The sequence below is a fragment of the Dendropsophus ebraccatus genome, chromosome 8, assembly GCF_027789765.1.
Source record: "Dendropsophus ebraccatus isolate aDenEbr1 chromosome 8, aDenEbr1.pat, whole genome shotgun sequence".
NCBI lineage: Eukaryota > Metazoa > Chordata > Amphibia > Anura > Hylidae > Dendropsophus > Dendropsophus ebraccatus.
In genome coordinates, this window is record NC_091461.1 from 80,323,102 (window position 1) to 80,335,856 (window position 12,755).

Sequence of the window (12,755 nt, forward strand, 5' to 3'; positions counted from 1 at the left end):
GAGGCCATGGCAGCCTGCCAGTTTTACTATGATTTACACAAGCGACCTAGCAAAAATAAGTGGCAATTTATGCCAACTCAGACCTGGCATGAATTTTTTCTGTGTGGAGCGGGAGCAGAGTAAGCCAGCACTCCTTACTAGATCTGCCAATTAAGTCAGTGGGGTGGAGTTTACCGAGACCTGCGTGAGATACATGAGATATGGGATAGAACACAGAGGTCAAAACCAGAGTGGGAGGAAGACATCAGTGTGGTATTAGGAAACACAATTATCATGCTATGGTAGGTGTAGGTACATCACCACCATCTAGTGGTCACTGGTAGTATGACAACCTAAAATGCCCATAATCAATTTGTGATTAAGACCAGTACAAATTTTAATAAATAAAGTAACCTGAACTAAAGAGGGGAACTGTATGTAACCCCTACGACAGTGGGTCAGAGAAAATCACAGTAGGGCTTATAGGAAACTAAATGACAAAGTTAGATGAACAAGATTAGTCCATGTGCAGCCATACAATTAAAATAACCAGGTGAACACAAAACAAACACTAAAATCTTACCATCCCGTCTGGCACAACAGCCCGACGTACAATTCGCTCACTTCATTAGGACCTAATGGACTCAAGTCATTAAGCACAGATATATATACACACACAAATGCATTCCTAGTATACACCCATAAATTAACTAGTTACACTGACAGCATGTAAACAGCTGAATTTGGCGTGCCAAGATGGCGGAGGTTACCGGAAGAGGAGCAAACAACATGATGGTGACCAATGGGGTTAAAGAGGGGGGAAGAGTGTGACATAAAAACGGCTTCCTGGGTATGTAGGGCCGCCCATGTCTACCATCATGTAATAAGAGTACACGGCATATGCGTCATGGTGTCTAAGCGCTACGGACGCACGCGCATGCGTATACAGGATGTGGGCAACATCATTCCCATAGTGGGATGCGTGTCATAGGGGCGTGGGACGCACCGACGTCATGACGTGCCCAAAACCATGTGTTATGTGTGCCAATCAGAACACGCTATTCCCATAATGGGAGGATCACTTCTCCCATTATGGGAATAGTGTATTCTGATTGGCGCACATAACACGTGGTTTTGGGCACGTCATGACGTTGGTGCTTTTATGAATTGATTACTGAAATAAATTTTTTGTCATATATTTTCTATCTATTTGTGCAATTTCTTTGGTCGTTTTGGATGTTGTTGCACTTTAGGATACTATTGGCAGGGCTTTTGCTGGGGTTGTATGTGACATATGACTAAATTCCTTCCTCAGTTTTATACCTCATGCGAACAAAAAAAACAGGTATGCTGAAATACTAGATGCCAGATCCCTAATGCAGGGGGGAGGTTGGAAGGTCCTCATAACACAATGCAAGCCTTTTCTATATGAACCTTTAGGCTGGGATTACTGTCCATTACTTACCTAGACTGGAATCTGTAGAAATATCATCTCTATACCTCTGACAATCTTCCTCTTCATCTGTGTCCTCTACTTTAATCTTGATGAAGTCTTCTTCCTAAATAACAGTGTAACCGATTAAACTTTAGGTTTTTGTTAATCAAGTCTTTTACTATTAAGGATGCTATTAAAGAAGAAGAAGATCAAAACATTAAAAAAATTTATATTAAAAATTACATTTTGCCACAAGTGCACAAAGTGCTTGGGTATATAAAGCACAGGGCAGGACTTTAATAATGTGCAAGGTGTCTACTTTAAAGGTCTATTCACACATACAGATTTCATGCTGCAAGTGCCATGGAATTTAATCAGTATTGAAGCGGATTTCACTGCAAAATTTCCAGCGTAGAATTTGCTGCAATACCGTACATGTGACTGAACCCTTACAAAATACATAGCGAGGTTAGAAGAATTTTTTGTTGTTGTTATAATTGGTTTATTTGTACATGTCAAAAGTATGAAAGTTATCCTGGCTGCTCGAAGTGCAAAATTTACAACCCTTAACGAAAGGGTTAAACATTATCTACTGCTATAAAAACTATAAAATAAAATTCCTAACATATTATATAATAAAAGCCAGTAAATTGTAAGCCCTCACAGGCAGGGTGCTTTCTTCCTATGTGCCAGTCTGTCACTTACTTTATTTATGTTTTCTTGATTTTTATGTTACATTCTGTAAGTTAATCCCTTATCACATGTATAGTGGTCTGGAATCAAGGACGCTTTAAATATAAATAATAATAATAATAATAATAAACAAACATATGTATATACAAAAACCTTTTCTGGCTGTGGCCGAGGAGGAGGTGGATGAGGCCAACAACGTCCACTTACCTCCCCGGTTCCATCGCCGGGTCCCCAATCGCACTGCTCCAGTCCGTGCTGGCCAGCCATTTCCAACCCGCTCTCTTGTTCTCTGATGCGGGCTGGAGCCGTGGCGTTTCAGTCAGTGGCAGAGGCGGGAAGGTCTGCATTCTCCCTTTTAACTGAGGCCTAATTTGCATACGGCTAGTGTTAAGGTCCCTATGCACTTCAGGCTTTCGTCAGCAGAACCAGTGGTGGATTATAATAGGGGCGTTTCGGGCGGCAGCCCGGGGCCCTGAGCTCCTGGGGGGCCCATGACCACCCAAAAAAGACTTATACTTTCAGTGGTGTTCTGTCTCCTGGCTACACTTCTGCCATGATTTGCAAAAAAAATCACAGTTTTTTATGCCAATTTTGCACAGATCAGGACATCATGACATTATCTATACTGTACTATGAACGCCAGGCTAGTGCTTCCATAGTTACAGTGGGGTGGGGGGCCCAGGCTTGGTGAACAGCCTGGGGCTTAAGGTAAAGTTAATCCGCCCCTGAACAGAACCCACAGGTCACGGTAGATTCGGCCATCAGTCTAGCATGTATGGAGCCCTCCCCATTTACTACCAACAGATTTGTTCAGAGTGACCCTCACTGCGGCTGGAAATTTAAGGGTACAAACCCACTTGCCGGACCCGAATTTGCAGCGAAGCTCGCTGCGGATCCCAGCCCTATTTACTCAATGGCAGACAAACTCGCAGCAGGGACATACATCCTTGTTTGTCTGCCATTGAGTAAACAGGGCTGGGATCCGCAGCGAGTCTCGCTGCAAATTCGCAGTGGGAAACTCGCTGCGGATCCGGCAAGTGGGTTTGTACCCTAAGGGTGAGTCTAGTTTCTTTTTGTCCTTCAACTTGATCTGAAAAAAATGGTTCAATTAATTAAAATATTTACTTTGATTTGTTTAATCTATGCTGCAAAACACAATCTTCAACAATGATGTAATTGGTAAGACAATGCTGGGTGTCTATATTACACTGAGATGTATTTATAATTAGAAAAGTCTTAGGTTTCAATTCCCTATCACTTCCTGTATCTCCTGATTTCATATACAATGACATTATGGCATTTGGTAAGAGCTAATGTTTAGCTACCTGAGGATCATCTGAGACATGGTGTGTTTCCTCTGGACAATCCTGGGAATGCAGAGGACTGGGACACCTCTCCGGTGAATTTTCCCTACAGGTTCCATCTAAAGGAAACATATACAATGTATTCAGTCACCGTGTATATGTGATTACCAGAAGATGGGTATATCTAAGTGACCCTGATGCCCTTTTACCCTGTGATGTAAGAGGCTGGTGTTTCTCCATTATGATGTCCTGGTACAGATCCTTATGTGCTTCTATATACTCCCACTCCTCCATGGAGAAATAGACAGTGACATCCTGACATCTTACAGGAACCTGACACACACAATGATACAATTTATCATCTAGACCGTCCCCTGTCAATACTTTATAATGTCCCAGCATTCCCTGCAGAGCTCACCTCTTCAGTCAGCAGCTCAATGATCTTGTTTGTAAGTTCTAGGATCTTCTGTTCACTATTTCTTTCATGTATCAGCAGACAAGATGTTGGTGGCATAGATGATGTATGGGTCCCGCTCCATCCGCCTGATACATGCGATTCCTGCATGGATTTCCTGTGTTTCCCCGATTTCTTCACAGGTCCATAACTCTAAATTACCAAACAGAAAGTACTGTACACACAAAATGTCCTTAAAGGGACTCTGTCACCTCCAACCCACCCTCCTCAAAACCCTTAAATCGTCTGTAAGTAGGATATAAGATGCTGATTCCAAATCTGTAATTTGTTGCTTTCTACTTCTTTGTATTTCACCGTTGTTAGCCTACAAACTGGGCATGTTGACGCATAGAGAGGACTACTTAGCACAACAATATAATGGAGAGGACTACCTATGCTGCGTTTACACGGAACGATTATCGTTCGAATTTTCGCTATAACGATCGCATTTGAGCGATAATCGTTCTGTGTAAACACAGAAAACGATCAAGCGACGAGCGAAAAATCGTTCATTTTGATCTTTCAACATGTTTACAAATCGTCGTTCATCGTTCGCTAAAAATAATTTCTTTTGATTTTTCCAATGATTTATTCGTCTAAACGCTGATCGTTATAAAAACCAAATTGTTACTTCAAAATCGTTAAACGATCGATTGGGCGAATTATCACTTCGTGTAAACGCAGCATTAGACTCCCTCATTTGTGGACTTTTAAAATTGCTCTATTCCCATGCTTATAGTGCTTTTATCCTTTGGTCTATGGGGCTGACTGAGGTGTCATTTTTTGCGCATGATGTGTTCTTTTTATCGGTACCTTGATTGGGTATATGCGATTGTTTGATCGCTTTTCATTACAATGTTTCTGGATTTGATGCGACCAAAAATGTGCAATTTTGCAGTTTGGTGGGTCCTTGCGCTTTCGCCGTTTACCGTGTGAAATCAGGAATGGGATAAATTAATAGTCTGCGCGATTACGCATGCGGCGATACCAAACATGTTTATTTTTATTTATAAAATGGGAAAAGGGGGGTGATTCAGACTTTTATTAAGGGAGGGTTTTTTTTATTAATGAAGACATTTTTTTTTTCACTTATACATTAATTAAAAGTCCCCCTGGGGGACTTCTAATACAACTACACTGATCTCTCATAGAGATCAATGTAGCTGTATACAGGGCCGGCTCCAGCTTTTTGTGGGCCCTTGGGCGACAGAGCCTCGGCGGGCCCCTTTGAGGAGCAAATCATGGAGAGACAGGCGAGGAAAGATTTGCAGCAGAAGAAACATGCGGCTGCTGCATATCTTTCTCCTCCTGTATCTCCTGATCTCTGCAGTAGTCAGGACTCTGGAGGAGTCAGACCCAGTCACAGGATTATATATATATATCATGCTGGTGCTGCTAGCTCTCTAGTATACAGCTCCTTCTGTGTGTGTGTGTGTATATATATATACATACACACAGAGCAGGAGCTGTATACTAGAGAACTAGCAGCACCAGCATTTTATATATATATATATATATATATATATATATATATATATATATTTATTTATAATATGAACATGGTGAGACCTCTAGTTCTCCTATATTCAGGTCCTGCAGTGATATACAGTGTGTGTGTGTGTGTGTGTGTATATATATATATATATATATATATATATATATATATATATACACACACACTGTATATCACTGCAGGGCCTGAATATAGGAGAACTAGAGGTCTCACCATGTTCATATTATAAATAAATATATATACACACACACACACACACACACACTGTATATCACTGCAGGGCCTGAATATAGGAGAACTAGAGGTCTCACCATGTTCATATGATAGATAGGAGATAGGGAAATAGATAGATAGATAGATAGATAGATAGATAGATAGATAGATAGATAGGAGATAGATAGATAGATAGATAGATAGGAGATAGATAGGAGATAGATAGATAGGAGATAGATAGGAGATAGATAGGAGATAGGTAGGAGATAGATAGATAGATAGATAGATAGATAGATAGATAGATAGATAGAAGATAGGGAAATAGATAGATAGATAGATAGATAGATAAGAGATAGATAGATAGATAGATAGATAGATACAGATATCTAGTTGTTTTGTGTATAGAGGTCCTGCTGTAATATATATATATATATATATATATATATATATATATATCCTGCTGTAATAGATATAGATATATTACAGCAGGACCTCTATACACAAAACAAGTAGAAGAACCAGCACATACAGGACACTTAGTTTGCAGAGCCTACCTGCTGCCCTCAGGTCATGTGTCCGATCACATGACCCGTGACATCATCAAAGGTCCTTCAGACTCAAAGGTCCTCTTTCCTACTCGGCTGTAGGGAAGATTTGTGATGGAAGACAGGTGCTCGGGGGCCCCAGTATGGATCGGCGGGCCCCTAACTGTCACATGCGGCCTCTAGGGGCCCAGTCCTCTTTGTTACTACACTTTTTTTTCTTTTTTACGAACAAAAAAAATGTAGTAACAAACGGGAGTGGGCCCCTAGAGGAGCTGGGGGCCCCGGCATTTGCCCTACTTAGCCGGGTGCTGACGCCGGCCCTGGCTGTATAACACAGCACCGATCCATCAGATCGGTGTTCTATTGCTATGGTCTGCTGCAGACCATTGCAATAGAATACCGAGGCGGGATCAGCGTCATTACGACGATGAGGCTTGGTTCGGTAAGACCAAGGGATCCCCCCTCCGGGATCCCGGCACTAGACGCCAGGGATGGGCTGCAAATAACACTGTTTGACAGCTGCATCTAACAGTGTTATTTAGCGGGAACGGCAACAGCGGACATATGCATATGTTTTCTTATGGGGGGGTCCCATGGTTCATCTTATATGGGCGATGGTGAACCTCGAAGAAGACAGGAGGTGGTCCTTCAGCCAATCAATGCAGTGAAGAGGGGAGCCGGGGATTTAGAAGACCTGCTACGTGGAGCAGGTAATGTATGCTCGTGTCCGGGGCGGCGGGGGCGATCGTAGCGGCAGCGGGGAAGGGGCGATTGGAGCAGCGGCGAGGGGGGGGACGATCGGAGCGGCAGCGGCGCACGGGGGGGGGGCGAGATCGGAGCGGCGATCGGAGCGACTGGGTGGCGATCGGGGCGGTGCAGGGGGCTGCGGGGTCCATTTACACAGAAAGATTATCAAAGATTTGAAGCCAAAACCAGAAACAGACTACAAACAGAGATCTTGTCATAAAGGAAAGCCTGAGATTTCTCCTCTTTTCAAATCCAAACCTGGCTTTGGCTTCAAATCTTTGGCAGATAATCTGTCAGATAATCTTTCTGTGTAAATGGACCCTAATGCTGGGTTTAAACGGAGCGATAATTCGCCCGATCGTTTGATTAACGACTTCGAAGTAACAATTTTTCTTTTATAACAATCAGTGTTTAGACGGAACGATATATCGTACGGAAAATTCGTTTTGCGATCACTTAAGCTTATCTCGCACATAGGTAAAATAGGTGAACGACTGTTTACACAAAACAATCTGCAAATTTTTAAGTGGGTGGGGCAGGTGTCTCTTCCATTGGTTGACTAGAATCACACATTGATTTTAGCCCTTTTTTGTACCAAAAGAGACAACCAAGAGGCTTTTACTACTAAAATATTTAATTATATGCACGTTTCGCATTTGCTACGCTTCCTCAGCGTAGGGGTGAACGCCATCACACTGCCATGGGTGAGTCATTGCTGTTATATTAGACTTTGTTGTATAGTGAATGGGTGGCCACAATTATGTTGAATCCTAGTTAGGATGCCCTGCTTACACTCCCCCCATATGTATGCAGGTAACAATTGTTGTTGTGACTCACAATATTGGCAATGAATGTTATACAGTAAATCTGGTGGTGTGCTCGCAGTACATCATTTTGAATCTCTTGACACATGACATTTTTTATTGTTGTTATTTTAAATTGATAATAAAGGAAAATTTTTAATAGTAAAAAAAAATAAAAAAAAATATTTTTTTTTCTGAAAAATTACCATGAAATGACAGTTACGCTTTAAGTTTAACGGGTGTTTGGAGGTGACAGAGTCCCTTAAATACCCTGCAACTCTCACCCTAGTCTTTCCAGAATCCCTCACCTCTCCAGTCAGCAGGTGTATAATCTCCAGAGTAAGGTTTAGTATCATCTCAGTGGTATTCTTCTCTTGCTCATCCATCTTCAGTGAATCAGTCTCATAAGCCATAGTGTATTTCATCCTGACCCCAAAAGCTGCAAAATCACGAAAAAAACTAAACAAAACAAGATTCTGCACGTTCATTCATAAAAACAGGAGGACTCTCTTCAGGTACTGAAGCAGCTTGTATAGTACAGCACTTTGCCCTATCAAATATAACTGAGCACAGGTGGGTCTCTCTGGAATCAGATAGATTTTAGCTACCTACACCATCAGCAGCCTAATGACCTTGCCAGATCTCTCCCTATAGCCCTAAAGCCTACATCTCCACTAAAGGCCCTTTACACGGACGATTATCGCCAATAATCGTTCATAGGAGATGTTCGCCCGATAATAATGTATTGAGGTGGCCACAGGAATGATGCAGCGAGTAATTGTGCCTTGTAAAGGCACAGCAAACGAGCGCCGACCTCATATATAGCCACATTTTGGACCACGTAAAGAACCCTAATGGTCCTTTTACACAGAACGATTTATTGTTCGAATTTGCATGATAGCGATCGAATTCGAACGATAATCGTACGTGTAAACGCAGCGAGCGATCAAACGACAAGCGATAAATCGTTCATTTTGATCTTTCAACATGTTCACAAATCATCGTTGATCGTTCGCAAAAAATTCGCAGATCGTTCCGTGTAAACAGTCTTTCAACGATTTCACCTATGTGTGAGATAGGCTTAAACGATCGCAAAACGATCGCCTACCGAATTTTCCGTACGATATATCGTTCCGTCTAAACGCTGATCGTTATAAAAAAAAAATTGTTCATTCAAAATCGTTAATCGTGCGATCGGGCAAATTATCGCTCCGTGTAAAAGTACCATTAGGCCTCATTCACAGGTTCTCAAAATTTGTCTGTAATTGCGGATCTACAATTACCGACAAATATAAAGCCAATAGGTTTCTATGTGCCTATTCACAAGTCTTCAATTTTGTGGATCCGTGAATAAGCCAAGATCTGTGCTGAGATGTCTTTATCTTTATGGTGGAGGTCCGTGCATTGTGAACAACTACATAAAAAAAAGTCTGTAATGCAGTCCACAATTTATTTCAATATAAGCTACACGATGTAACTCTTCCATAATCCTCTTTTTTCCTATTGGCATGTACCCAGTGAATTTAGAAGGTTGCTGGAGAACCATCTCACAGCCCTTCACAATTTCAAGATTTCATCCACTTACATGTCCATTGAACAAGACCACAATCCCTGATTACAATTCAAATCTTTACATATCTTCTATTTCTACTCTATATAACAGCACCAGAAATGGTATCTTCTCTTCACTGAAACTCCCTCACAGTTGCCTGTTCAGCCACCCAGTGGCCACGGCAGTGGTGCATGCTTTATGGAAACTGTGGAGCCACCAGATGTGACACACTGGACAGGTATTATAAGGGGTGGCCACTAGAGATGAGTGAACCTTGAGCATGCTCGAGTTCACCGGCATTTGATTAGCGGTGGCTGCTCAAGTTGGATAAAGGCCTAAGGTTGTCTGGAAAACATGGATACAACCAGTGACTAGATCCGTGTTTTCCACATAGCCTTAGGGCTTTATCCAAGTTTAGCAGCCACCACTAATCAAATGCCGAACGATTGGGTTCGGATGAACTCAAGCATGCTCGAGATTCGCTCATCTCTAGTGGCAACCCTAGACATGTTATACAGCTACTTCCACATTGCTAAACTCAAAAATGTTATCCAGGATTAGAAAAACAGGTCTGCTTTCTTCCAGAAACAGCATCAAAGCTATCCTCAGGTTGTGTGTGGTATCAGGTTCATGTTTTTCAATGGAACACACAAACTGATGGCAATAGTGGCATTGTTTCTGGGAGAAATTACCTATGTTTTTCTAATAACCCCTTTAGTCCATCTCTGTTCATAAGACACCAGAGATTACCCAGTCCACTAACCTCACACCTACCTTGTGTGACTAACCAGATTGGCACAGCCTATTCAGTAGGGTACTGAATGGACACTACAGTATCTACTGCAGACAGTAGGCATCAGAGTAAAGTATACTGTGATATATATGTTTTTTCATGTTTGTTGACCCCCCCTTTTTTTAGTTGACCCCCTCTGAGGGGAACTTGCTATTTAAAAAACATCATGGCTTGATCAGTCTAGGGTTACAAAGAGATTTAGTGACTAAGCAAAGAAATGGGGTCACATTGCGACCTACAACAACCACAACCTGACATTAAAACAGTTTTTTTTTTGCAACTGTGGGTGGGTGGCAACAGAACCCCACTTACTTTGTTTAGCCGTGACAGAACACAATCCAGAAAGATAAACACAGTGATCTTTGTACCCCTTGTGCAGGAAAAAAAAACCCACATAGCTCTAGTCTACGGCTATGTTGCCACACAGTATTTTTGCTCAGTTTTTTGCAACCAAAAGCAGGAGTGGGTTGAAAACACAGAAAGGCTATGTTCACACACTGTTAAAATTAAATAAATGGCCGCCATTTCATGGCAAATAATTGCTGTTATTTTAAAACAACCAATGTTGATTTGAAATAACGGCCTTATTTACCATTTAAATGACGGCCATTCAATTTCATCAGTGTGTTTTTTGTTTTTTTTTTCCTTTCTTTCCTCCTCTGCTTTATTGGTTATGTTGGGTGGACTTGCTCTCTTTCTCTCTATGGCATGTTCAGGTGGGGATTGGCTGCGGGGATAGTATGGTGGAAAGTAACTAAGTACAACAAGCGACATGAATTCACATAATAATTATAATAAAATATATAATAATTCACATAGGGTTCTGACTATAGGGTATCACTTTAGGTTGTGTAAGTATTTGGATGCAACACTCGTCACCTTTTCAGTGAGGACGGGAGGAGTTTAAGGCTATTGGTAAAACTAGTGGTTTGATGGGAGAGATGACTACAAGGTTGGTAATGTGGAATGTAAGGGGGATGAGTGATAGATTGAAAAGGCATGTTATTTTTCAGGTAATAAAAAAACATTTTCCAGGTATAATTTGCCTTACTGAAACACACTTAACACATGACACGATTCACTGGGTAAACAGGAAGTGGTGGCAATATCAGTGTCACTCAGTTTTTTCCTCTTTTGCAAGGGGGGTGACAGTATTAGTACACAAGAATGTTAAATGGGACTTACTAGAAAGTAAAATAGATAATGAAGGAAGATACGTTATTCTTTATTGCACTTTGGGGAATTTAAGGTGTATACTTGTTTTTATTTATGTTCCGCCCCGTATACGTCCTCCATATTAAAAACGGTGTTTGAATATGTGAGTAGTAGAAATAATTGTCCAGTGCTTGCTATGGGTGATCTAAATAATGTAATGGATGAGCAAGCGGACAGGAAAAGAAATAGAGTGGTAAAAAATATTCCTAAGGTTACAGCATTAGCAAGAACATGTGAGGAGATAGGGTTAATTGATATATGGAGGAAGTTACACCCGGAGGATGTCTGTTTTTCGTGTGTCAATAAAACCAGTGACACGAGTTGCGTATAGATTTGGCATTAGGGAGTCAGCAGATACTAAGTTATATCAGGACTGTAAAGTATCTGGCTAGATCAGTATCGGATCACGCCCCGTTGTATGTGGAAGTGCTATCCGGAGAGGTTAGGAGGAATGTGTCTTGGCGGATCAACCCTCATTGGTTTAAATTGTTAGATATTCAGGATATAGCGGTAGGAAAAATAAAAGAGTTCCTAGATTTCAATTGGAATTCGGCCCCGGAGGGAATGGTATGGGATGCCTTAAAGGCATTTATGAGAGGGATGTTAAACAAAGAGGTACAACGGAAGAAAAGAGAGTTTAAGAAGGAGGGGCAGGAGATAGAAAACCAAGTAAAGGCAAGTGAGGAGGAGTATGTAGTGGATCCTACCGAGGTTAATAAACAGAAGTGGGAGGAGGTTCAAGAAGAATATAAAGAATTGTTAAATAAGAAGTCTAGGAATAAGATATATTTTTTAGGAAAGGAAGAATTTTTGGGGGGTAGGAGGCCAAGGAAACAGATTATATCATTAATCCAAAACCAGAAAGAACATAATCATATCTCTGTGATAACTAATAGTATGGGAGAGGAGGTAAAGGTACAACAAAGTATAATGGGAGAATTATATGCGTTTTATAAGAATTTGTATACTAAAGGGACAACATGTGACGTGGGGGAGATAAGGGAATACTTAGATGGTATTAGTTTTCCGACTGCGAGCGCAGAGCAGAAGGATATGTTGCAAGGAAATCTAACATTGGGAGAGTTTAAGAGGGCACTGCAGGAGGTAAAAGGGAATACAGCACCAGGACCAGATGGGTTGCCCAACGAAGTCTATAGGAGGTATGAGGAGCAGTTGCTCTCGGCTTTGTTGAGGACAATGCAAAATGCTATAGAAGTAAAGGAGTTGTCAAACTCTATGAAAGAGGCTGATATAATCTTAATAAGGAAGCCAGAGAAGGACCCAACAATGGTAGAGTCATATAGACCCATTTCATTATTAAATGTAGATATAAAACTGTATGCTAGGGTGTTGGCAAACAGGCTAAAGAAAGTTATATCTGACTTAATTCATCCTGACCAGTGTGGCTTTATGCCAGGGCGCGTGATTCGGCAAAATATTCTGAGAGTGTTCCACAATTTGCAGAGGGGGTCAGAGGCGAGCTCCCACTCCATCCTGTCATTGGACGGA

General features: G+C 41.4%; 1 protein-coding gene across 3 annotated transcripts in view; it reads right to left on the bottom strand.

Annotated features, from left to right (window-relative positions):
• Positions 1 to 1,130: 1,130 nt before the first annotated feature.
• LOC138799488 (gastrula zinc finger protein XlCGF66.1-like) overlaps positions 1,131 to 12,755 on the bottom strand; it is a 35,722-nt gene continuing 24,097 nt past the window's right edge. For all 3 annotated transcript variants that reach the window (XM_069980745.1, XM_069980747.1, XM_069980746.1), the window contains exons 2-6: positions 7,995 to 8,125; positions 3,830 to 4,018; positions 3,621 to 3,744; positions 3,433 to 3,530; positions 1,131 to 1,538 (exon numbers count right to left, since the gene is read on the bottom strand). In XM_069980745.1, coding sequence (XP_069836846.1) covers positions 1,437 to 1,538; positions 3,433 to 3,530; positions 3,621 to 3,744; positions 3,830 to 4,018; positions 7,995 to 8,125 — 644 coding nt within the window. In that variant the 3' untranslated portion in view covers positions 1,131 to 1,436. The remainder of the gene's footprint in view (positions 1,539 to 3,432; positions 3,531 to 3,620; positions 3,745 to 3,829; positions 4,019 to 7,994; positions 8,126 to 12,755) is intronic.